The 27,445-nt window shown below is 42.1% G+C and overlaps 1 protein-coding gene across 1 annotated transcript; it reads left to right on the forward strand.

Annotated features, from left to right (window-relative positions):
• The first annotated feature begins 1,118 nt into the window (after positions 1-1,118).
• On the forward strand, positions 1,119-27,400 carry LOC139385293 (cyclic nucleotide-gated channel beta-1-like). Its single transcript, XM_071130454.1, has 7 exons — positions 1,119-1,200; positions 6,697-6,781; positions 6,876-6,915; positions 7,043-7,091; positions 19,026-19,122; positions 19,296-19,321; positions 27,226-27,400. The coding sequence occupies exons 2-7, from the start codon at positions 6,698-6,700 to the stop codon at positions 27,398-27,400; spliced, it is 471 nt and encodes a 156-aa protein (XP_070986555.1). The 5' UTR covers positions 1,119-1,200; position 6,697.
• Positions 27,401-27,445: the final 45 nt, after the last annotated feature.

Raw genomic sequence — 27,445 nt, forward strand, 5'->3', positions numbered from 1 at the left:
AAGACTGAATCAAAGAAAGTGAGGACAAATAGAGGTGGATAGAGAGAAAGTGATGGATAGAGTGTGGGTGGGCATGAGGTAAACAAAGAATAGAGAGAGATGGTTAGACAGAAATGTGGGTTAAATACTCCTTTTGACTCAGTGACGATACCGAGTCACTGGGTGGTGTAAAGTACTTAAGTAAAAATACTTTTAAGTACTACTTAAGTCGTTTTTTGGGTGTCTATACTTTACTTTACTATTTATATTTTTTGATAACTTTTACTTTTACTCCACTACATCCCTAAGGAAAATAATGTACTTTTTACTCCTTACATTTTCCCTGACAACCAAAAGTACTCGTTACATTTTGAATGCTTAGCAGAACAGGAAAATTGTCTAATTCATGCACTTGGTCATCCCTACTGCCTCTGATCTGGCAGACTCACTAAACACAAATGCTTCATTTGTAAATGACGTCTGTGTGTTGAACTGTGACCCTGGCTATCCCTAAAAAAATGTAAAGGAGACATTTTAAATGATTTATACTTTTACCTTTGATACTTAAGTACATTTAAAAACAAATACTTTTAGACTTTTACTCAAGTAGTATTTTACCGGGTTACTTTTACTTTTAAGGTACCTTTACTTTTACTCCAGTATGAAAATTGGATACTTTTTCCACCAGTACAGGTAGGAGACAAAACCCTTGAAAACACCTGTCAACACTTGAGGCCTGCAAAAGTGTATAATGATTGAGTAGTTTTCTTCCCCCAAATAGCATATCCGAATACAGACATACAATAATTATAAAGCCTAAGTGGGCTTCTCCAGCTTCACTGGTTCTGTTGGATTGGTTATGGGATCCGGAATCAGGGATCTTGGTTATGGGTTTTCGAAGTTTCTCAAGCTAACAAATACTATTTGACAGGAGAAAGGTTGTCTCGCCAAACCTTGATCTCCAGTTCTTCATGCAGACCCTCTCCTTGTTCTGACGCTTTGGGTCTTCTCTGCTTCTTCTGAAATGTTCCCCAGGTTTCTGCGGGTTCTGCAGGCTAATCCCTGCCCCACCCTTTCAGCGGAGCAGCGAGTGCTGTCCTTCAGGCGGCTAATCCCGTTGGCACAGCCTAGCTTGCTTTAATCCTCCCACATCGCCCAGCGCTCCGCAGCCTACACACTCTCACCGCTTCTGGGATGACGGGCCACTGTTAAGACCCTCAGGTAAGTCCCAGCACCCTCACCCTTATAGAAGTCACTCTATGCATCCTCAAACTACTGTTAGATTCCAAACTATAGGTAGACCAGTGGGTCTCCGGGGTAAGCAGAGTTATGTTCCAAGGCAGCGCTAGTACACCTGATTCAGCTAATCAAGGTATTGAGGCCAAGGCTTGGTGGCCGCTGGTGTAGACTTTATCTGTGGCATACCACACCGCTAACAAGAGACTACCGCTGAAACGAGACAGACTATAAACTAGACCAGCCTTTGTTGCATGTTTGCTATATGTCTACACGTCTTCCAAATAGTATCTCCTAGCACTTGGTGGGTGTCCCCTCAGTGGTTCGTGGCCGTCGTGTCTCCGTGGTAGCTCTGTTTTGGTTTTAGGGAGAGACATCGACGTAGCTTTGGAACGGAATTGTGTGTCTTTTGTAATGGAAGAAGAGTTGATATAAGAGATGAGTATCACTGGTTGGCAACATTTGCAACACATTCTTCATCAAAACTGTAGGTCAGAGTTTCTTAATCCTGGTCCTGGTCACAAAGGGGTGCACATGTTTGTGTTTGCCCTAGCACTGCACAGCTGATTTAAATTATTAACTCATCATCAAGTTTGATGATTTGAATCAGATGTGTACTGCTAAGGCAAAAGCAAAAATGTGCTCCGCCATAGGAACCTAGGACCAGGATTAACCGTTTGATGTGTACGAGCACACTGGTTTCATCATTGTACAATGGTCTCTGTAGCGTACGCTCAAACCGGTGTGATTAGACCCCTTCATATTCAAAGAGTTCTGAACAAATGAAGGGAATCGTTCACAAACATTGGCACATTCTAAGATCCGATGATAGTATCGATAATGTGTTTTTGGACCTTCCCTTAGTCGTATTCTTGCGGGGCAGAAACCTCAGAGATCAATTGGTAAACTCTGATTTACCACCCCAAGATATCCCTGCACAACATCTATTTGCGCCCCTACTGGATGGAAACTACAAGTGTAATGTCTGTGTTCAATGCAATGGCACTTATAAATGTAGATCCTTCAAACACCCCCAAACAGGGAAACAGATCCCAATTAAAGGTGTTATTACGTGCTCCACTAAGGCAGTTATTTATCTTAGAACTTGTCCTTGTGGTGTAAATGATGTGGGTAAAACAAAGCGTGAATTAAAAGTACGTATCTCGGAGCATCGTACCATCATTAGGTGCAAAAACTCGACTTACCCAGTTGCGGCCCACTTTTTGGAAGCAAACCACTCGATTTTGTCTCTACGTTACATCGGCATTGAACGTGTCAACCTCCCTAAGAGAGGGAATGACCTCGACAATTTATTATTAAAACGAGAGGCTGCCTGGATTTTTAATTTAAAGACCCTTGCTCCCTTCGGAGATCTGAAGACATTCTTGGGATTATTGTGATTTTGCCATTGTAAATGTTTGTAGGCTTATGTAGCCAAATTGTACCTATGATCGTACTTTATCCATTTATGTTTTTGGTATGCTATTTTAATATATGAGAATTAACCAATGATATCAGGCCACACCCGGCCATGATTACAGACACCTGTGTGTGTCTTTTGACACTATAAACGAGTCACCCCGCAGTGTTTGTCATCATACCCTGATGAAGACAGCCTGTCTGTCGAAACGTTGGACATAACATTTTTGCGTCTGAGCTCCGAGACTGTGCAGCCTTCATTTTTTTTAAAGTGTTCCACTCCGCTAGTCAGCACCTCTTTTAAATAGGTGTGCGTTTCTTTCGCCTCGACAACACTTCATTAACATGTCTAGTTACAATTGATTCAACAGTCAGCGTTTGAGTTGGCTACACTGCTTTTTCACAGAAACAACTTGCACCAACAGTCTTAGCGACGGTATGTCCTCAATGTGAGCAGTTTATTTTTGGCCGCAACGTTCAGACATTCACAGAAGTAGCAACAGCATAACACAATTCCCATCCTAATCAGAAAATGTATGCTACATTAGTCCTAGCGCTGAGGAAAGAGAGAGCTAACACAAGCGGTCATATTTAGCTATTTCTCGGCTGACATAAACCATAATTATAAATAGCTAATAGCAATGACTATTTACAATTCATTACAGGTCAGCTCACCAGTGATGGAAATATAAATACTTTGTAAAAGTCTGAAGTAATCCAATGGTGGTTAGTTTGTGCATGCAGACATGTTTGTTTTTTCCGAGTCAACAACAAATAAGAAGCGGTTAGAAGATGAGTTGGGTCTGTTTACAGTATGCATGTAGAAGGCGGTATGTCATTAGCATTATTCACTTCCCATCATTCACTTCCGGAGGTTTACTCGAAAAACAAGTGAACTATCCCTTCACCTCGTTTTCTTATAACATCTTTGGTCTGACAGATGTTTACATGACACCCAGAATGCATTGTATGTTGTCAACAAACATGGCTCCACACATAGCTGGCAATCAGCTTAGCATTAGCACATCATAACCAGCACAACCTTCAAAAATAAGTTTTACACACATATGTGTGACCGACGGGCTCAAATCAGCCTTATGTAACAAAATTTGACATTTTGTTTTTTACATTGGATAAAAGTAGAGACTCAGAGCTACAAAATGGTATATCATACACAACAGTTGAAGAATAATGGGAAAGTAATTTTGCTATGAAAGTTGAAGTGAGAGAGAACAGCTCACTGAACATTACTGGCCCTAGCAGAGCTGATTAGGCTGTTATGTTATCCAGAGCGTTGGTGACTGCAACTGTGCTGTCAGATTGTCTGTTCGTAAATTCTGAGTGTTTCGTGTTCAGAGCACACACCAGACCCTCTTGGCCGATGAGGTTACTGACGTTTACTGACACCGCCCATGAGCGTTTGTAAATTCATCAGTTATTCTGCGCTCTCTGGCACACTCAGACGAGAGTGCTCTGAAATCGGAGTAGATGGCCAGACTGAATTTACAAACGCACCTGAAATGGTTCTTTGCATAGTGGAGTCTTTTGTTAAGACAATGAACCATAATCACAACTCATGACGTTACTACCCTGCATGGATCTGCAGGTAGCTAACCAACCAGGTGTAATGTTAGCTAGCTAAAATTAGGCTATAGCTAGCTAAGCAAATGACTCTGAGATATGAATAATAATGTCATACACGTAACATTAGCTAGCGAGCCAGCCAGCTAATGTTAGCTAGCTAGGTAAACAATGAACCATAATCACAACTCGTGATGTTACTACCCTGCATGAATCTGCAGGTAGTTAACCAACCAGGTTCAAAGGGCCACACATTGTATGTTTACAATTAGTACAGCAATCCCACAATCTTCCAGTATCAGCTTTCCAACAGCACAGGGGCCTGTGGCATAGTCCGGTCGAACAGGAAGGGGGTGCCGATGTTCAGAAGCAGGAAGATGCAGAGGGGGAAGGTGGAGTTTAAGGAGAACAGTCAACAGCAGGAAAATGTGCCAGGGGGTAAAAGTTTGGTCAGGTTCTGTTCTGACTAGACATGTGCAAATATCTGCATACTTGACCTGAGGAAACACTAGGGGAGTGCTTGGGCTCTCATCGAAGAGAGAAGTTTGTCAGGCTCATCTAGCTAATCTAGTGAATTGGAATGTACAAACTGAAACACAGCCTATAGATAATTAGTAGGTTTGAGGGCAATGCAGGTTAACTGTCCTGTTGCATAACAATCACATTCTGACATAAAGCACATTTCAAAAACTCACGCTTGGAGGGACAATTAAAATTATTTGAAACTTAATCGTGAAAAGGTTAAGAAACACTGCTGTAGGGGATTGTCTCCTCACATGGGGCACCACCATATGTAGGGAATTGTACTCTCACGTGGCACCATTATGTAGGGAAATTTCCTCCCAAATTCTACAATACTCACAGGCTCACAACAGAATTATCTGCATATTAAATCAATAAAGCTATGATTTGTATTTGGTTTTAACTACTGTATTACGGCAAGTACTTTAACGTTATGTGGTTTTTGGTGGATGGGTGTTTTCCGAAAGTAAACATCAAGACTGTCTGGTGAGCTATTTAGAGTGCTGTGTTAAGAGCTTCTTACCAAACATGGCTGCAAATACCCCTCTATCGGCCATGATCAGGTGGCAGGACCCTATCCAGGACATACAGTAGGTTAGACAGGAAGGTTAATAAGCTAAGAAAGGAGGGAAAGGAATTACAGGAGACGTACAACAAAGAGATAAGGGAGGGTTAGATGGAGAGACAAACAGCCCAGCAGGACAGGAACAGGCAGGTTAACAAGCTAATGGCAGGGTAGAGAGGAACAGTAGAGGTAGGGTAAGGAGAGAGAGGGTAGAAAAACAGGCAGAAAACACACCAGGTGTCTGGCTGCGGGCCCAGATTGACTCACATATACTCAAAGACTTTAATGTGGCAATCAGCTGTTGAAACAATTAAAAACCTTTATACCCCCACTGAGGCCATAAGCGGTTTGTTTACATTTACTTTGTTGACAAACATTGAAGTTAAACACGCATATATTTGGGGTTCTGACGGGGTACAACAGTTGAACTAAGCTCTTGAAGCATTTATAAGCTACAGTGCAGTCGGAAAGTATTCAGACCCCTTGACTTTTTTCACATTTTGATACGTTACAGTGCTATTCTAAAATTGATTAAATAAAGGTTTTTCCTCGTCACTATACACACACAATACCCCATAATGACAAAGTAAAAACAGGTTTTAAGAAATGTTTTATTGTTGACCTTATTTACATAAGTATTCAGACCCTTTGATATGAGACTCGAAATTGAGCTCAGGTGCATCCTGTTTCCATTTATCATCCTTGAGATGTTTCTACAACTTGATATATATAATTCAATTGATTTGACATGATTTGGAAAGGCACACACCTGTCTATATAAGGTCCCATAGTTGACAGTGCATGTCGGAGCAAAAACCAAGCCATGAGGTTGTAGGACTTGTCCGTAGAGCTCCCCATCCAACCTGGCAGAGCTTGAGAGGATCTGCAGAGAAGAATGGGAGAAACTCTAATACAGGTGCGCCAAACTTGTAGCATCATATCCAAGAAGACTCAATGCTGTAATTGCTGCCAAAGGTGTTTCAACAAAGTAGAGGGTCTGAATATTTTTGAAAAGTCATATTTCATATTTTTTATACCAACCTGTTTTTGCTTTGTCATTATGGGGTATTGTGTGGAGATTGATGAGGAGAAAAACAATTTAATATTTTTTTTTACAAGGCTGTAACATAACATGTGAAAAAAGTGAAGGGGTCTGAAAACATTCTGAATGCACTGCATATTCTGTAAGAATTAATAGGAGCACATTATTAATTTGTACATCCAAAAATGGATGTATCTACTGCAGATTGCCCCTTTAAACAACTTATTTGTGTATTTGCCTGGTGGTTTACCTCAAGATCCAGTTTACCAGTGGTTTCCTTGTTTCCTTGTTTCCCCGAGTTTACCAGAGTAGTGGATTTAGCACAGTAATTGTCACTTTGTGTATGTTGCAGGATGTTCAGCTGGGTGGTGAAGGGGGTTCCCCAGCCTCCTGGGAAACTAGGAGATGAGGAGAAGACAAATGCCTCACCTGCAACAGTAAGTCCCCCAAAAGTGAGAGAAAGAAAAGGGGGAGGTTGTATCACCATTTAAATGTTATATTACTCAAACTGTCGCTTTGTGTTTAAAACAGGTCAAACAAGTAACGTTCAAAGAAGAGAAGAAACAAGAAGGTAATAACTGACTTAAACCTAATCTATAAACAATTCCCTTTGTCTACTAAACAAGTCGGTAAATTGATCTGTATCAGCAGCATAGACGGACAGCCGTCTCACACTGTTCTTTAATTATGATTGACAGCTCTAAAACCTGCCAAGGCCAAAGAGGAGGAGGTCGCCGAGGAGAATGGGTGAGTGTATCTATGGCCGGAATTCAATACTTATAGTTTGTCAATGCTCGCCAACAGAGAAAGAGAGGGGATCTTTCAACATTGATTTGACACTATTTCTTTCTGTATTGTATTGCTTTGGCAACATTGATTTCCCCTCTCTTGCCAATGAAGCTAATTTACATTTGAGAGAGAGAGAGTTCCATATGACCCGGTGGCCTAGTTGGCTGTGGACACATATGGTGTGCCAGGAGGACAGAGAGGATCAGAGGGATCAGACCAGGATCAGAGGAAATCCTATAGTGGAATGCTATTGAGCCCACTGTCGTGTCTTTACTATGGTTAAATGAGATGACATGCTATTTTCAAATCGATTACCTAACATTTCATTATTTGCTTAACAAATGAATCAGGCAATAACTAACTCATTAGGAATCTGGGGCACCACGGAAACATTAGTTTATATAGAGCAGCTTTCTTATATCAATAGCAGTCAATCATTAATTATTCTTTACCTTCTATCAGTCTCATCTGAACGCCGTAAATTATTGGTTATCTGCACAAACCCTAGCACAAATTATGAATCAGCAATATACAAATTGGCTTAATTATTTATTTACTTAATTATTTATTTACTAACTAACTAAATAATCACAGAAATACATAAAAACATATATTGGATATTGGTTACTAACAATGATGGAAAAGTCCCCAGTGGGCTAAGCCGATATGACAGCTTGGTAGACAAAGGGAAGGGGTGGGACTGAGAAAGAGCGGGAAAGACAAATAGATTCACTACATACAGTCTACAATTATATTCATTGAAATGCTAATCCTTTGCACATGAACAGCCGCTCATTCGAGAATAATTGCAATGTATGAATATTTATGCCCGTATGTTGTTGTTGTCTTCCCTGTTGGAATCCTTGATCGTCCTGTAGGGTTCATCAGAGTCTCTGGCTAACTTTCATTGAAGTCACAAAGTCTTTCGTGGTTGTAGGTGGTTAGAATGAAACCTTCGGAGTACCATTCAGAAATGTTTTTCATAGAATAGATGCTTCGGCGGTTGTCTGTATTCTCGTCCTAGGTTTACGTCATTTCTAGCTGCAGACTAGTAATTATACGTCTAAGATTTGCTCTTATTCTGTAGGGAGCGATAGTCTCAGAGTTGAACCATTTCCAGCCGTGTAACCAATGCTCCACGTGGTATAGTATTGTCCTTTGGTAGAGTTGTAGTTTAAACCACTTCACACACCAGCGTCACCCGGCATGTTTTGGTCTTAGAAATTCAACCATTTGCAACCTTAGCTTACACCGAGGTTTGTGTGAATTTCATCAGGAGCGGGTTTTATGCATTTCAGTAGAAAAGAGAGGTCCATGACGCCGATGTAATGTCTATGCTCAGGTGGGTGTGGCCACTGACTAGTTAATCTTTATATGAACATCCATACTCTCATTTAAAAGGTGAACATCACATTACATCTTTTCACGAATAGTTTCATGTTCAATCACATACGTTCAACAATATTTAGATGTAAACCTGACAGCTTGGAAATGTACACTTTAAGAGATACAGTTACTGTATGTGTGTTTCCTGTCCATCATGAGATCACCAAATGAAACACACTCATCATAACTGTCCCTTACGTGTCCACGGACCCTTCCCACATTCTCTAAAGTAAAGATATTGTTTAATTCTCCCATTTTTGGGATATAGGAGTTTGGTGTAGTGCTTTGTTCTCTCTCTGTGCTCTCTCCCTCTCTTTCTACATGACCAGGGGGAGAGAGTCTCTGCCAGGAATTTATGACCTGAGATAACAAAACGTGGGTTTAAGAGAGAGAGTGAGGAAGGGTGGAACCACGATCTACACCCAGAAACGGGCCACGTCATGACAGTCCCCCTCTGGTGGTTTAAATCTTGTGATTATCCTGCAAGTTGCAAACCAACATTAAATAATGACCACGTGATGTCCTGGTTGTTGGTCTCTGTTGCGGTCCCCCTCTGGTGGTGTACCTTGGTAGGCTCTCTGAAAGCGGAGCAGTCCAAAACAAGGATGGGCAGTGGATGTCCGGTTGGTAATCGTCGTTGCAGTCTCCCTCTGGTGGTTGACCTGGGTAGGATTTCTGCAAATGGAACAGGGCGCCACAAGGATGGGCAACGGATGTCCGGATTTGGATCGCCGTTCCGGACCCGTCCCTGGTCGTCCAGACTGGGAGATCTAGGCAGTAACTTAGGCAGATGTTAACAACGCACACACAGTCAGAAAATTATATAATTTAATTTCTTCCCAAATGAGTGGTGTTGTGGCACTAAATTATGGTTGTATGGGGACTTTGTTTATGGCTCTATCACTTCCTAAGTGTCAAAGGAAATGAAATGAAAAGGAATGAAAGCATAAATAAAAGACACAAAATATACAGTGCCTTGCGAAAGTATTCTCCCCCCTTGAACTTTGCGACCCTTTGCCACATTTCAGGCTTCAAACATAAAGATATAAAACTGTATTTTTTTGTGAAGAATCAACAACAAGTGGGACACAATCATGAAGTGGAACGACATTTATTGGATATTTCAAACTTCTTTAACAAATCAAAAACTGAAAAATTGGGCGTGCAAAATTATTCAGCCCTTTTACTTTCAGTGCAGCAAACTCTCTCCAGAAGTTCAGTGAGGATCTCTGAATGATCCAATGTTGACCTAAATGACTAATGATGATAAATACAATCCACCTGTGTGTAATCAAGTCTCCGTATAAATGCACCTGCACTGTGATAGTCTCAGAGGTCCGTTAAAAGCGCAGAGAGCATCATGAAGAACAAGGAACACACCAGGCAGGTCCGAGATACTGTTGTGAAGAAGTTTAAAGCCGGATTTGGATACAAAAAGATTTCCCAAGCTTTAAACATCCCAAGGAGCACTGTGCAAGCGATAATATTGAAATGGAAGGAGTATCAGACCACTGCAAATCTACCAAGACCTGGCCGTCCCTCTAAACTTTCAGCTCATACAAGGAAGGAGAAGACTGATCAGAGATGCAGCCAAGAGGCCCATGATCACTCTGGATGAACTGCAGAGATCTACAGCTGAGGTGGGAGACTCTGTCCATAGGACAACAATCAGTCGTATATTGCACAAATCTGGCCTTTATGGAAGAGTGGCAAGAAGAAAGCCATTTCTTAAAGATATCCATAAAAAGTGTTGTTTAAAGTTTGCCACAAGCCACCTGGGAGACACACCAAACATGTGGAAGAAGGTGCTCTGGTCAGATGAAACCAAAATTGAACTTTTTGGCAACAATGCAAAACGTTATGTTTGGCGTAAAAGCAACACAGCTGAACACACCATCCCCACTGTCAAACATGGTGGTGGCAGCATCATGGTTTGGGCCTGCTTTTCTTCAGCAGGGACAGGGAAGATGGTTAAAATTGATGGGAAGATGGATGGAGCCAAATACAGGACCATTCTGGAAGAAAACCTGATGGAGTCTGCAAAAGACCTGAGACTGGGACGGAGATTTGTCTTCCAACAAGACAATGATCCAAAACATAAAGCAAGATCTACAATGGAATGGTTCAAAAATAAACATATCCAGGTGTTAGAATGGCCAAGTCAAAGTCCAGACCTGAATCCAATCGAGAATCTGTGGAAAGAACTGAAAACTGCTGTTCACAAATGCTCTCCATCCAACCTCACTGAGCTCGAGCTGTTTTGCAAGGAGGAATGGGAAAAAATGTCAGTCTCTCGATGTGCAAAACTGATAGCGACATACCCCAAGCGACTTACAGCTGTAATCGCAGCAAAAGGTGGCGCTACAAAGTATTAACTTAAGGGGGCTGAATAATTTTGCACGCCCAATTTTTCAGTTTTTGATTTGTTAAAAAAGTTTGAAATATCCAATAAATGTCGTTCCACTTCATGATTGTGTCCCACTTGTTGTTGATTCTTCACAAAAAAATACAGTTTTATATTTTTATGTTTGAAACCTGAAATGTGGCAAAAGGTCGCAAAGTTCAAGGGGGCCGAATACTTTCGCAAGGCACTGTAGTTACCACACCTTAAGCATCTAATTTGACTACATTCTACATACGAACATTCAAAATCTTGTCAAAATGACTATCATGGCATTGTCTAATGTCATCGCTAGGGCGTTCCTACTTTGCGGTGTTTTGCTTAGGGCACTATCCTAAGTTGATAACTACATGATTAGTCTACAGCTGCAAGGCACCAGTTTCGGGAAGTCTACAGGGATGACCTATGGAACTCTGTTTAGAAACTGGTTAGTACTGTAGCTGTAGAGACAAAGGCCTCAGAGTAAATGTTCGACTTGACTTATTTTGCTGGTATTTTGTTCGGACCCTTAAGTGATCGGAGCATAAATCCTCATGAAATGTTCCGTTGTACGTGTGTTCATGCTTACATAAGCGCACATGCCAAGGGAAAGAACCAAGTATCCTGGTAGGTTGCAACCTGTTCAGAATGAGTCTGACGTCATCAGATCATTTCCAGGTCAATGACCTTGTGTCAGTAAGAATTGATGGCGACCTCAAGACGTGCTAAGGGGACCTGTAGTAGTTTTACTACACGTCACTGTGTCTTACACCATTGTAGCAGTGATAGGTATGACGGAGTCTATTTCATAGCTATGTTATCCACGGACGGGCTAACCTCAGTACTCTCTAAGCACTGAACCAGTCGTATGCGGAGTGATCATGGTTCATGACTTCTAATAACTTTCCTCCTGAATGGAGAGTTATATTTATTAGTGGCATGTGTGTTGACAATCAGAAAAGTGTTCTGGAGAATCCCATACACATGTTGCAATCTGAGGGACTACTAACTCCCCTGTCGCTATTATCATAGTTTGACTTGGGAGGTCTCTAATCCTCTTAATGATTGTTGCTGGACTGACTGTGCTGGCATTGGAAATAGTATTAGTACTCAAGGGGACTAGTTGTCCAACTGATTTATTCTGAAATATTATACTACCGAAACACATGATTAGAGCACTTCACTAGTCGTATTGTGGTTGAAACTACACATGGCAAGGCATGACTATTTTGCCATTTGTTTCGGAGGTGGAAGTCCACTGGATGACTGCGTTAATTTAACTGCGTTGCAGCTAGCATTGGGGCGGCAGGGTAGCCTAGTGGTTAGAGCGTTGGACTAGTAACCGGAAGGTTGCAAGTTCAAATCCCGAGCTGACAAGGTCAGCTGTCGTTCTGCCCCTGAACAGGCAGTTAACCCACTGTTCCTAGGCCGTCATTGTAAATAAGAATTTGTTCTTAACTGAATAAAGGTTACAATTGGACACTTAATAAGGGTGTAGAGGGGCTAGCCGTTTTCATAGCCTACTGGTTAATTTCAATGTTTCAGCCCTGTGGTGACACATAGCTGAAGCTGAGACCGAAACCCAAAATGTAAACTTGCCTCTTGACATACTGTTTTATTTTATTTCAAGTAACTCCTTTCCTAGGTTGGTTTGCACATGTAGGGTAATCAACGGATGCTGAGTCATTCCTGCTGCTCGTCTCGTTCATAACGAGGAGTTTATGATTTATATTTTAACTTTTTTCTTTGAAGGGAGTTGTACTATCATTTTTATTTTTGTGTATGTTGGCATTGTCCAGAGATCCTTGTGCTCTGCTTTTTAGAGGATTTAAAAAATCTATATATTCAGATGTTTTGACAGGTTTCTAATTCTAATTTTAACAGAAAAGCCAGGGGAACAGCAATAGTGATTCACTAACGAGTACAGTTTTCCCCCTCATTTCAAATCCTGTAGGACGTTATACAATAATTAGTGACACGCTCTTCCAAACCCCTGTCGTACTTGCGAATGTTTACCCCCCTAACAGGGATGACACTAGATTTATGACATCTCTTTGAGCCTCTCTCCCTAATCTTGACACCCCGCTTCATCTTCAGCTGGGACCTGTGTTATTGAACCAAGACTTGGCCAGTCTAATCCCAGAACCCTAACTCCTTCTGGGATGACAAGAGCTCTTTCTAAATTCATGACCCAAATGGGTTGTGTTGATCCATTGCACTTCCTCCACCCAGTCACAAAAGACTCCTCCTACTTTTCTCGTGTTCATCAAGCCGACTCGCCCAAAGCCCAGATAGAGGCTGAAACTTCAAACTCAATTGAATCTGCTTTCCACTGATAAAGCAGAGTTTCTGTTGCAACGAACAAAGGGGACGTACTACGAATATGCTACGAATATGGTGACAAGGCCAGTCAGCCACCTTTTGGCACACCAACTTAAACGCCAGTCAGCATCTCATCTTTTCTCTCATGGATATGACTCCTCCCGTAATCGTACAAGTTATCAATCTAGGCTATGGACAACTTTTTAGATAACTGTAACGTCTGCTTCCAATTCACACTCTCAAACACATAGACCCCCTGATCGCAGCTCACTCTCCAGATCCCAATCACCTGAATTCTGATCACCTGTTCATACACCTGTATGTCATTATCACCCACTATTTAGTTCAGTTCTTTGTACCCCATTATTGTGAGGTATTGTTTGTTTTGTGACACACCTCTATTCGGAGCTCTGTTTTTCCCGTCATTTAATCCTCCTATGTATGATAGCTTTGGCCTGCCTCACTAATGACGCCTTTTGCCTATTCCTTGCCTATACTTTGGCCTATCAGATTTCCAGATTGCCTGATCTCCCGGACAACATTACTAGCCTTTTCCCTGCCTGTGCTGTTTCCTTTTTGGATCCCCTGTGTATGACCTTCTGCCTGCCCCTGGACCCAGCTACCTGCCTCCTCCTGTGGTCCTTTACAAACAAACACCTGCTGCGTCTTGTGCTTGAAACCAGCTCTCTGTCTCCCGTCGTGTTCATTACAATAACTTGGATATCCCATCCATTGATATGGACATGAGTAAAGTTCTGGACAACCCTCTGCATCTTGATGTGATAACAAAGGGTCTAAAGTTAATGCAAAGTGGCAAGGCCCAGGGCCCTGATGGCTTCCCCGTCGATTTTTACAAAAATATTCTTAGATCAACTCACCCCATTACTATTAGATATGTTCACTGACTCATTATCACAGGGCACTTTCCCCCCCGACGCTAACCCAAGCCTCTATCTAAGATAAAGATCCGGCAGAATGTGGTGGATATCGGCCATTTCACTTTTGAATGCTGATGTTAAATTATTAGCTAAGGTTCTAGCATGCCGGTTGCAACCCTGCCTTCAGGATGTCATATCTGAGAGATCAAACGGGTTTCATCAAAGGGCGACAACTGTTTTTCAATGTACAACGGTTTTTGAAAACTATACTCTCTCCTATCTCTCCAGACCCTGAAATTGTTGTTTCTCTTGATGCGGAGAAGGCTTTTGACCGGGTGGAGTGGGATTATTTATTTAAGATTTTGGGAAGATTTGGTTTTGGGTTCAATTGCATCTCATGGATACGTCTGCTTCTACGGCTAGCGTACACACCAACTCTCAACATTCCAAATAATTCTCCCTCTCCAGAGGGACCTATCAAGGGTGCCCTATGTCCCCACTTCTTTTTGCTCTTGCGATAGAACCGCTTTCCTTGGCTTTAAAATGATCACCATCATTCACTGGAATCCACCGAGCTGGTGAAGAGCACAAAGTGTCACTGTATGCAGATGATCGACTATTATACATCACTAACCCTGTGAACTTTGTCGATAACACAATGCATATTTTAAACACGTTTGGATCATTTTCAGGTTACAAATTGAACATTCAGAAAAGGGAATGTTTTCCGATCAACCCTGCTGCCAAGCAAGTTCTCCTTGGAGCCCTGCCTTTCCGTCTGTCGCCCTCTGGTTATTCCTATTTGGGCGTGAATATAATACTCTCTGGCTACCCTGCAGAAGACTTACAATGCTGGAATAGTCTTCCTCTCTTATTAGCTGGCAGAATCCAATCTGTTAAAATTAATATTTTACCTAGGTTTCTATACCTTTCTCATGTCTTCAGATCTTTCTGCCGAAATCATTTTTTACTAAGTTGGATAGGCTCATTTTATCTGGGCAGGCAAATCACCTAGGATATGTAGAGAAATACTTCAAATATGGAGACAAGATGGAGGATTGGCACTTCCAAATGTACTGCTTTACTATTGGGCAGCCAAATTTCAAAAGATTATGGTCTGGTGAAATACTCCAGGTACCAACTGGTGCTCATCAGAGGCGCACTCCTGCCAATTATCCTCCCTTTCTGCTCTTGCTTGTACCCCACTGTGCTTGTGTCCTTCAAAGGACATGGTAAACCCCATTGTGCGCTCTACTTTGAAGATCTGGAGACAATTTAATCAACATTTTTACCACCTATTTTTACCCTCAACTCCACTAGGCTTTTGTTTTGTGGTGTGAGAGGTTTGGTTTGTTTCAAGATGTATTTTTTACATTGGAAGTTTGTCCGTTTTAATGATCTCGTAGCTAAATCTAATCTGGCAAATTTTAATCTTTTCCGCAATTTTCAAGCCCGTTTTCAAGCCTCTCTCATTTTTCCACCTTTCCTTAACTACCTCCCAAGATGTTGCTAGAGGAGATTTTGTCCCTCCTGTGGAATTGGCAAGGTCTGATTTCTAGATTATGACATTGTGCTGTTTTAACCCTCTCCGATAAACAAAATCAAGACCGACTGGGGTAGTGACTTGACCTTGCAGATGACTAGTGGGAGGAGGCCCTTCTTAGGGTTAACTTCACATCCTCATGTGCTCGGTTAAATTTCATTTAGTTCAAAGTCTTGCACAGAATTCATCAAAGAAAAATGTAGTAAATTCCTCCCAGACATGAATGACACGTGATAGATGTTCATTCACTCCTGCAGACCATATATTTTATTTGTGTTCTAAGCTGTCTGAGTATTGGGTCATCCTTTTTTAATACTCTCTCTAAAATTCTAGATATTGACCTGCAGACTTGTCCTCAAATAGCAATATTTTGGAGTTCCATCTTCGTTGCATAGTCTCACTAAAAGTGAAGCAGACGCTGTAGCGTTTGCCTCCCTTATAGCACGCCGGCAGCTCTTGCTTCACTGGATATCCTTCAAACCTTCCACTGCATCATCCTGTTTGAAAGATCTAATGTCTTTTCTACACTTAGAAAAAATGTTATACACTCTGAGAGGATGTACTGATAACTTTTTCTTGAGATGGCAGCCTTTTAATTTCCTTTTTTTTTAACAGTTGCCTTCTATGGATCAGGAGTAAGAATTTTGGCCAACGGGATACGGGAGGGTGTGGGAAGGGAGGGATAGTATGTTGTGATATTTGTGTTTTTGTGCATATTTATATATTTCCAATCATAAGCATATTTTATTTTTTTATGTATGCTGCTTTTTCTGTTAAAGAGAGGGAGCTGGTTCAATAAGTATAGGGGGTAAAAGCATGTATCTGGTCAATTTGTATTCTGTATTTCTTTATGTCCAATTAAAATATATACAGTGCCTTGCGAAAGTATTCGGCCCCCTTGAACTTTGCGACCTTTTGCCACATTTCAGGCTTCAAACATAAAGATATAAAACTGTATTTTTTTGTGAAGAATCAACAACAAGTGGGACACAATCATGAAGTGGACCGACATTTATTGGATATTTCAAACGTTTTTAACAAATCAAAAACTGAAAAATTGGGCGTGCAAAATTATTCAGCCCCTTTACTTTCAGTGCAGCAAACTCTCTCCAGAAGTTCAGTGAGGATCTCTGAATGATCCAATGTTGACCTAAATGACTAATGATGATAAATACAATCCACCTGTGTGTAATCAAGTCTCCGTATAAATGCACCTGCACTGTGATAGTCTCAGAGGTCCGTTAAAAGCGCAGAGAGCATCATGAAGAACAAGGAACACACCAGGCAGGTCCGAGATACTGTTGTGAAGAAGTTTAAAGCCGGATTTGGATACAAAAAGATTTCCCAAGCTTTAAACATCCCAAGGAGCACTGTGCAAGCGATAATATTGAAATGGAAGGAGTATCAGACCACTGCAAATCTACCAAGACCTGGCCGTCCCTCTAAACTTTCAGCTCATACAAGGAGAAGACTGATCAGAGATGCAGCCAAGAGGCCCATGATCACTCTGGATGAACTGCAGAGATCTACAGCTGAGGTGGGAGACTCTGTCCATAGGACAACAATCAGTCGTATATTGCACAAATCTGACCTTTATGGAAGAGTGGCAAGAAGAAAGCCATTTCTTCAAGATATCCATAAAAAGTGTGGTTTAAAGTTTGCCACAAGCCACCTGGGAGACACACCAAACATGTGGAAGAAGGTGCTCTGGTCAGATGAAACCAAAATTGAACTTTTTGGCAACAATGCAAAACGTTATGTTTGGCGTAAAAGCAACACAGCTCATCACCCTGAACACACCATGCCCACTGTCAAACATGGTGGTGGCAGCATCATGGTTTGGGCCTGCTTTTCTTCAGCAGGGACAGGGAAGATGGTTAAAATTGATGGGAAGATGGATGGAGCCAAATACAGGACCATTCTGGAAGAAAACCTGATGGAGTCTGCAAAAGACCTGAGACTGGGACGGAGATTTGTCTTCCAACAAGACAATGATCCAAAACATAAAGCAAAATCTACAATGGAATGGTTCAAAAATAAACATATCCAGGTGTTAGAATGGCCAAGTCAAAGTCCAGACCTGAATCCAATCGAGAATCTGTGGAAAGAACTGAAAACTGCTGTTCACAAATGCTCTCCATCCAACCTCACTGAGCTCGAGCTGTTTTGCAAGGAGGAATGGGAAATAATTTCAGTCTCTCGATGTGCAAAACTGATAGAGACATACCCCAAGCGACTTACAGCTGTAATCGCAGCAAAAGGTGGCGCTACAAAGTATTAACTTAAGGGGGCTGAATAATTTTGCACGCCCAATTTTTCAGTTTTTGATTTGTTAAAAAAGTATGAAATATCCAATAAATGTCGTTCCACTTCATGATTGTGTCCCACTTGTTGTTGATTCTTTACAAAAAAATACAGTTTTATATCTTTATGTTTGAAGCCTGAAATGTGGCAAAAGGTCGCAAAGTTCAAGGGGGCCGAATACTTTCGCAAGGCACTGTATATATGTTCTCAATTGCAGTACCTCGGCAAGCAGTATCTTTTATTTTTCGCCTTTTGTCATTCGTTTCCTGGTTCTATCCACCTGTCCCTTCAACTCAACCATTTCTTGCTTGTGCTTCTGCTGTGCACTGCGGTACTCTGCTGGAGGCCTTACTTCAGGGCTGACCTGGAGAGAACCTTTACAACGCCTGCAACTGATGGTTTATTTTGGAGGGCGTCTGTTGCAATTTCTGCTGTTTTTTCGCTTATGGCATTGTGATCTAACAGTCTCAGCCCTTTGGCACAGATTGGGTTTATATCGCTGCTGAGGTCAGCAATACATTTTCCTGTGGATGAGGGATCACTTATTAGTGGGGGAATGGCTGCCAGCCACTGATTGTTAGCTTAGCTTCTAATGTAAAGCTAGCCCTGTTCACTTAAAGCACTAAAAGGTCCCCTAAAATTTTTGAGACGTCATTAGTAAACACCCGTTCCCGTTCAACCCAATCTGTGTTTCTTGCTAGCAATGTTACTGGAACACGTGGTAATATTAAGTAATACTCGTCGCGTCTACTCACACTCCTGAAGCGCGGGAGACAGAGATAGTATTTTGCTTCGGCCAAACTAATATATCTTCTCAAATTTCCTTAAATATTTTGACTCGCTGAATTCACACTCTGAATGGCACACAAAAACGATCCATGTCTCAATTGTCTCAAGGCTTGTCTCAAGCCTTCTTTATCCTGTCTCCCCTTAATTTACACTGATTGAAGCGGATTTAACAAGCAACATCAATAAGGGATCATAGCGTTCACCTGTTAACTCTATGTCATTTAATGTTTAGTAAACTCAGTGTAATTGCCTCTAACTATTTTATCCCCCATCTCTCCATCTCTGTGTAGTGGTGAGGCTGGAGTGTTGACTTGGATCACCCATGGCTTTGCTAATTCTCTTCCCCAGCCTGCTGGGACACCCCGGCTAGGCAGAGCCAACACTGAGGTAAGCGCTATGCTATGTCATCATAGCAAATAGATACTAATGTTGGTGGATTTCTCATTGGTAAGAAATGGAGATCCACTACAGATTTGTGTTAACGTTACTGCAAGATCGTTTTGAGTTCAATCTCGGTGTGCCAGGTTTGACTCTGTTCTCTGTTTATCCTTATCCTTCAGCCCTCCACCACACAGGAGGAGAACAGGTACAGCACTTCTGTGTGCGCGTGTGTGCGTGTCTGTGCATTTTCCAGAGGCAGTTTACTACTGAGTGTTTATTCTGTTTATTCTCCTGTGTGGACATCACTATTCAAGAGTTAGTAAATGGTCTCACGCTGATTAATACTATGTACTATGTTACACACTTAATTTGTAAATTGGGAGGTGTCGGAACAAATAGTGAGCCTGAGGGTGGTAAAGCAACGCATGAAAAAGAAAATCACCTTTGTAATCAAGCATTGCATGCATTTTCATTGATTTTGCATACTGGCATAGAGCAGTAGAGTAGAGGCACTTTCAGAAGTTGCACATATGGGGGGAGGGGAGTTTGTAGCATAGAGTCTGGGAAAAATGTTGCCTTTCATAAATCATTTTAGATGATTGAAGACTTAGCAGGATTTTTTTTTATACCTCACAAATGATCCAAATGACTACTTTTGACACTGACAAACTGAGATTATGAGATTTTTTAAAACTACCTCGTCTTGAATCTACCAATAGCTTAGGTGTGTGGAGATACACAGTACTAGTCAAAAGTTTGGACACACCTACTCGTTAAAGGGTTTTTCTTTAATTTTTACTATTTTCTAAATTGTAGAATCATAGTGAAGACATCAAAACTATGAAATAACGAAAAAAGTGTTAAACAAATCAAAATATGTTTTATATTTGAGAATCTTCAAAGTAGTCACCTGTGAGGATCGTCGCTGGAGACAGGAAGAAGGTACAGGGAGAACAATATAAACAATGGACATGAAACAGGACAGAACAGCGTCTGGACAGGGGACAAAATAACGACATCATTGCAGACACCGGGAATAACGTGAGGAACAGACAGATAAAGGGGAGACAATCAAATAATGATGGAGTTCAGGTGCGCGTAATGTAAGGGACAGGTGTGCATAATGATAGGCAGTCTGGTGCTCCCACGGCAGACCGGCTGCGGCGTGGGAGCCTGGCGAACCGGCTGCGGCGTGGGAGCCTGGCGAACCGGCTGCGGCGTGGGAGCCTGGCGAACCGGCTGAAGCATGACGTGGGGTGGGCGCCTGCCGAGACCACCGGGACGAGAAAAACCTCTTGATCCAGCTATGGCATGGAAGCCCGACGAGCTAGCTGAGGCACCCCCGGAACCGGACCCAACATCACCAACAACAAACAAGGCCTCCCTGATGCTTCCAATTTTGGTGTCAACATTCTGTGAGGATGAAACTTTTGACAGATGTGCATAATGATAGGCTGTCTGGCGCCCTCGAGTGCCAGAGAGGGAGAGCGAGAGCAGGCGTGACACCACCCTTTGCCTTGATGACAGCTTTGCACATTTCAATTAACAGGTGTGCCTTGTTAAAAGTTAATTTGTGGAATTTCTTTCCTTCTTAATGCGTTTGAGCCAATCCGTTGAGTTGTGACAAGGAGAGGGTGGTATACAGAAGATAGCAGTTTTTGCTAAAAGACCAAGTCCATATTATGGCAAGAGCAGCTCTAATAAGCAAAAAGAAACGACAGTCCATCATTACTTTAAGATATGAAGGTCAGTCAATCCGGAAGATTTCTGGAACTTTGAACGTTTCTTGAAGTGCCGTCGCAAAACCCATCTAGTGCTATGATGAAACTGGCTCTCATGAGGACCACATCAGGAAGACCCAGGGTTACCGCTGCTGCAGAGGATAAGTTCATTAGAGTTGCTTGGGCCAAGAAACACGAGCAATGGACATTAGACCGGTGGAAATCTGTCATTTTGGTTCTAACCGTTATGTCTTGTGAGACGCAGACTAGGTGAATGGATGATCTCCGCACGTATGGTTCCCACGTGATGCATGAAGGAGGAGGTTTGATGGTGTGGGGATGCTTTGCTGGTGACACTGTCACTGATTTATTTAGAATTCAAGGCAAACTCAACCAGCATGAATACCACAGCATTCTGCAGCGATACGCCATCCCATCTGTTTTGCGCTTAGTGGGACTTTCATTTGTTTTCAACAGAACAAGGACCCAACACACCTCCAGGCTGTGTAAGGGATATTTGACCAAGAAGGAGAGTGATGGAGTGCTGCATCAGATGACCTGGCCTCCACAATCCTCCCACCTCAACCCAATTGAGATGGACCGCAGAGTGAAGGAAAAGCAGCCAAAAAGTGCTCAGCATATGTGAGAACTCCTTCAAGACTGTTGGAAAAGCAATCCAGGTGAAGCTGGTTGAGAGAATGCCAAGAGTGTGCAAAGCTGTCATCAAGGCAAAGGGTGGCTACTTTGAAGGATACAAAATATAACAAAATTTGTTTAACACTTTTTTGGTTACTACATGATTCCATATGTGTTATTTTATAGTTTTAATGTCTTCACTATTATCCTGCAATTTAGAAAATAGTACAAATACATTTTAAAAAATGAGTAGGTGTCCAAGCTTTTGACTGGTACTGTACATACTGTACAATATTAGGGGAAATTATAGTCCTCTAAAAGCTTTCCAGTTTCACTGACTCACCCAATGATGCGCAGCTCACTCACTGGTGATGGCTGATGCCCATGTCAAAAGCCTCTATCTTCTTTTACTCTGTACAATATTGTTCGCTCAATATGTCTATTTGGAAGTTGATAAGATATTTGGTAGCCTACAGGGAGATTAGTCTTTTTTTTAGCAGGAGTCATTTGCTTTTCAATCTGTTTTCCCTCGATTGTATTTGAAATATAGCGAAATAGCTGTTTTGCATGTATGCTGTTCACTGACAGATTTGCAGCGCGTTCCCAACTGTAGGCATGCCTCGTGATTGGGTTACACCAAAAAGTTCTACAGTGACACCATCGAGAGCATCTTCACTGGTTGCATCACCGCTTGGTATGGCAATTGCACCGCCCTTGACCACAAAGAACTACAAAGGGTGGTGCGGACAACCCAGTACATCACTGAGGCCAAGCTCCCTGCCATCCAGGACCTCTATATCAGGCGGTGTCAGAGGAAAACCCGGAAAATTGCCAAAGATTCCAAACACCAAATTCATAGACTGTTCACTCTGCTACAGTCCGGCAAATACTACCAGAGCATCGGCTCTCGGTCCAACAGGCTCTAAGACAGCTTCTACCCCCAAGTCATAAGACTGCTAAATAGCCAGACTGCTAAATAGTCAACTAATGGTATCCAAATGTAACAGTATAATTTTAAACCGTCCCCTCGCCCATACCCGGGCGCGAACCAGGGACCTTCTGCACACATCAACAACTGACAACCACGAAGCGTCGTTACCCATCGCTCCACAAAAGCCGCGGCCCTTGCAGAGCAAGGGGAACTACTACTTCAAGGTCTCAGAGCAAGTGACGTCACTGATTGAAACGCTATTTAGCGCCCACGCTAACTAAGCTAGCCGTTTCACATCCGTTACACTCACCCCCCTTTTGACCTTCCTCCTTTTTCCGCAGCAACCAGTAATCCGGGTCAACAGCATCAATGTAACAGTAGAAGTTTAAACCGTCCCCTCGCCCATACCCGGGCGCGAACCAGGGACCTTCTGCACACATCAACAACAGTCACCCACGAAGCATCGTTACCCATCGCTCCACAAAAGCCGCGGCCCTTGCAGAGCAAGGGGAACTACTACTTCAAGGTCTCAGAGCAAGTGACGTCACTGATTGAAACGCTATTTAGCGCCCACGCTAACTAAGCTAGCCGTTTCACATCCGTTACACAAACTATCTTGCACTAACCCTACGCACACTCACTAGACTTAATATACACACTCACTCACACACACTTTTACACTCATTGTTTGCTGCTGCTATTTTGTTCTTTATTTTACTCTTATTATGATCTGTCACTTTACCCTGCCTGCATGTACAGTGCATTCAGAAAGTATTCAGACCCCTTCCCTTTTTCCACATTTTGTTACATTACAGCCTTATTCTAAAATGGATTAAATAACAAATATGCATCAATTTACACACAATACCCCATAATGACTAAGCAAAAAAGTTTTCAGACCCTTTGCTATGAGTCTAGAAATTCAGCTCAGGTGCATCCTGTTTCCATTGACCATCCTTGATATGTTTCCACAACTTGATTGGAGTCCACCTGTGGTAAATTCAATTGATTGGACATGATTTGGAAAGGCATGCGCCTGTCTATACAAGGACCACAGTTGACAGTGCATGTCAGAGCAAAAACCAATCTATGAGGTCGAAGGAATTGTCTGTAGAGCACCGAGACAGGATTGTTTCGAAGCACAGAGCTGAGGAAGGATACCAAAACATTTTTGCAGCATTGAAGTTCCCCAAGAACACAGTGGAATCCATCATTCTTAAATGGAAGACGTTTGGAACCAACAAGACCTTTCCTAGAGCTGGCCGCCCGGCCAAACTGAGCAATCGGGGGAGAAGGGCCTTTGTCAGGGAAGTGGCCAAGAACCCGAGTTCCTTTGTGGAGATGGGAAAACCTTCCAGAAGGACAACCATCTCTGCAGCACTCCACCAATCAGGGCTTTATGATTGAGGTGCCAGACGGAAGCCACTCCTCAGTAAAAGGCACATGCCAGCCCGCTTGGAGTTTGCCAAAAGGCACTTAAAGAACTCTCAGCCCATGAGAAACAAGATTATCTGGTCTGATGAAACCAAGATTTAACTATTTGGCCTGAATACCAAGCGTTACGTCTGAAGGAAACCTGGCAACATCCCTACGGCGAAGCATAGTGGTGGCAGCATCATGCTGTGGGGATGTTTTTCAGCGGCAGGGACTGGGAGACAATTCAGGAGAAAAGTACAGAGAGATCCTTGATGACTGCGTCGGCCGTGAACACAAACTTAAAGGAATTGATAGGCCTGCTCCGTGTATTCAACAGCTGAGGTTGGAGCTCTGGCTTGTTTTTTTGTACTGTTCCTACCATCGTCAGGTTCCTCTTGAGGAGCTCCTGTCCCAGCTTGTGTGAAGTAAAAAGGTTATTGCATGTGATGTTGTGGCCACGGAGTCCCTGTGTCACGTCCAGAACAACCCACATCCCTTGGTTCTTCTCAGAGACTCCTCCATCTGGCTTCCCCTTAGACACATGCAAGTTCCACGCTTATGATGAAGCAGCGTCACAGGCAAACCAGATCTTGATTGCATATTTAGACGGTATGTACTGCCTGAAGGGGCAGTGGCCCCTAAATGACATAAGCTGCTCATCAACAATATAACGTTGGGCCCAGGGTTGTAAAACAGGGGAAGGCAGTCCTCCCACTTGTCCCACACTGACCTGATTGCAGCAAGCTTGTCTCTCTGCCGCCGAGCTGATATGGTGTCTCAGTTATTGGAATAATCCTGGAAATAATATGAAAGTTTTCCAGAGACATTGTTGCACGGAAAAGTTCTCTGCCAGTTTCTGCATCCCACAGGGATTCTGTGGATTCCCCATTGCATCTGAAAACATCAGCAAGGAAAATAGTCACAAAGTATGCATGTAAATGAGTTTGGTCCATCTTCTTCCAAAAATATGCCTTCCCTCCAAATTGGTGCAGTCCAGAATGATTTTCTGGTTGGTGTCTGGGATGAACAGTTCAAAAGAAGTCTTGTCCTGCACATGAGTAACCGCCATCCGCGTTGGCCCTGGTTGCATCCTTATCACATTGGCAGCCATGCGGGGTGTTTCATTCCTTGGACAAAAAGACTATTCAATTTCACAATTTTTTTTACATCCATATTTCTCCTCCTGCAGCCTTCTGATAAACTGGTTGCTGACGGGCTGGTCCTGGGGCTGGCTGAGGGTCAATCTCATCCTCTTCTTCCAACTCTCTGTCAGACTCTGAATTGACAGAGACCTGATCCTCATATTCGAAAATGTCTTAGTCTTCCAAAGTGGTAGACGCTCCATCCTAACTAATTTCTTTCTCTGCAAAAATTATTTCAAAGGCCCTCTGAGCAGAGATTATTTTTGCAATACTGATTGATTGTGGTAAGGAGCCTCACATGCAATGCTATTTATTTGTTGTGTCCCTCCCCCAATTTGCACCTGGCTGGGGTAGAGTGTGGGAAAATGCAGAATTTTTATAATGTATTTTAAATAATGTATCGAAATAATGTATTGTAATAACATTGTGCAGGTTCCCACAAGACATTATGTAGTTTCACACACTACAAAGGGTAAAGAGTGCGAGAAACGTGGGAGACAGGCAGACAGGCAGGGAGACAGACAGGTTCTTGGTGTTATGTTGAAACAGCAGGCCCAGGGAGGAGAAAGACAGAGTGAAGGCACACAGCAAACCTTTTTTGTTTAATTTTTTGCTTGTTTTCATCTACACACACACATTTCCACACTTTTATTAGCTTCAGGTCCAGTGGAACCAAATAATGAATATGTAATATAAATGTGTAAGGGGGTGCACAGTGTGCACTCAACAAAATTGTGTTATTTTACATGTTCTTCACAGAAAATAAGCCAAGGCCAATGATTCTCAGGTTGAAAAAATAATTAATTGTCTAATTTTTCTTTTACTAAACATTGAAAAATGGTCCCACAGACACGAACACCACATAAGGGTTAAGAACTTAAGAAATATTTGACAGACAGGGCACAATGTTTCCTCAATATTAAGGTGTACTGCAGGAGTCGATTTTGGGACCAGTTCTCTTTACTATTTATAAATAATATTGGTCTATGTATTAAATCCTGTAATATTAATCAGTATGCAGATGATACGGTAATGTATGCCATTGCACCGACAGTTGACCAAGCTATGTGAGAGCTGCGAGCTGATTTTGATACATTACAGAAAGCCCTTGTTGATTTAAAACTTGCACTTAATGCGGGCAAAATGAAATATGTCATTCTCTAATTCATGTAAAAATGTCTCAGATGGGCTCTATATTCACTTATTGGATGGTTCTCTCGTCGAGCGTGTTCCCGCCTATAAATATCTGGGCATTTGGATTGATGAAGAACGTTTAAAAAACATACTGATGAGCTAGTTTAAAAGCTAAGGTTTAAAGTGGGCTTGTACGGCAGAAAGTACAGTCAACTTTCCTGACAGATCTTGACTATGGTGACACCATTTACCAGAATGCAGAAGCCACTACTCTTGAGATGCCGTCTACGATAGAGCACCTTAACTTTGTTACAGGTGGAAGTTTTAATACTTGTTGAACCACTTTTTTAATCACTGCATCCTGTATCAGACGGTAGCTCACTTCATTACTCCCGTGTTTACAAAGAGATACCAAACCCATTCATTCTTGAGGTGCTGCTTGTCTTCGAACAAAGTTTGGTAAAACCGCTTTTAGTTTTAATGCACCACAGTTATGGAATGCATTACAAAACAAATTACACCTGGACAGGTCAGTTTAAAACTCGGTTGTTAAGTGTTCACCGAAGTGTGCACTTGTTTCAATTGATTGCTATAGCTTGTTGATGTAATACATTTACAGTCTTGTAGTATTTTTTAAATATTTTTGTTGTTGCCGTATTGATGTCATTTTTGTCCTCAGGTCACCATTGTAAATGGGACTGGTCTCAATTCGGTTCCCCTGAATAAATAATAGTTAATACATTTTGTACTTACATGAGTTTTGTAGATCTCGCTAACCTAATGGGAAAGGGATTAGCACCATCTAAATGCTGCCAATCCTTCCCATAATCCTTCCCATTCATTGGCATCTATTTTTTATTTATTAAGATTTAGAATGGCATGGTGAAAATATTAAGTTCAATGTAACAAATATAAGCTACAATACCTGAATTGACCATCTTCTGATATGTCAAACCTAAAAAGTTCAAAACTCGTACCATTTCTGCCACTGCCCACGCTTGCGTTACTGTAAACTGCTTTCACAGCCCCCCACCGCATTCTAATGCATATATTTAGCAAAGCCGCAGCCAAAGCTGTCAATGAAAGTGGTTGTTAATCAAAACAATTTTCATATTTTATCTCTCCACAGGCAGGGGTCGAGAGTCATCGGCTGGATTGCCCAGGGATTGGCCAGTGTGGTTCCACAGCCTGAATTGAAAAACACGGAGGAGGTGGAGCCTGCAGAAACAACAGAGGTACATATGGAATGGTCTGACAGGTGCCCTGAAGGGTTCCGCAGATTTTATTTGAGTAATAGCCTGTAGCAGTGTTGTCTGAACTTTCATCTAAGTCAGTTAAATTGGTTGTAG

Source organism: Oncorhynchus clarkii, chromosome 26 (genome assembly GCF_045791955.1).
Source record: "Oncorhynchus clarkii lewisi isolate Uvic-CL-2024 chromosome 26, UVic_Ocla_1.0, whole genome shotgun sequence".
Lineage (NCBI taxonomy): Eukaryota > Metazoa > Chordata > Actinopteri > Salmoniformes > Salmonidae > Oncorhynchus > Oncorhynchus clarkii.

Bases quoted from the DNA above. Each gene is read 5' to 3' on its own strand.
- LOC139385293 (XM_071130454.1), top strand. From the start codon at position 6,698: ATGTTCAGCTGGGTGGTGAAGGGGGTTCCCCAGCCTCCTGGGAAACTA. The intron at 19,123-19,295 runs GTAAGCGCTATG...CTTATCCTTCAG, and splicing joins TAGGCAGAGCCAACACTGAG to CCCTCCACCACACAGGAGGA. The intron at 19,322-27,225 runs GTACAGCACTTC...ATCTCTCCACAG, and splicing joins ACCACACAGGAGGAGAACAG to GCAGGGGTCGAGAGTCATCG.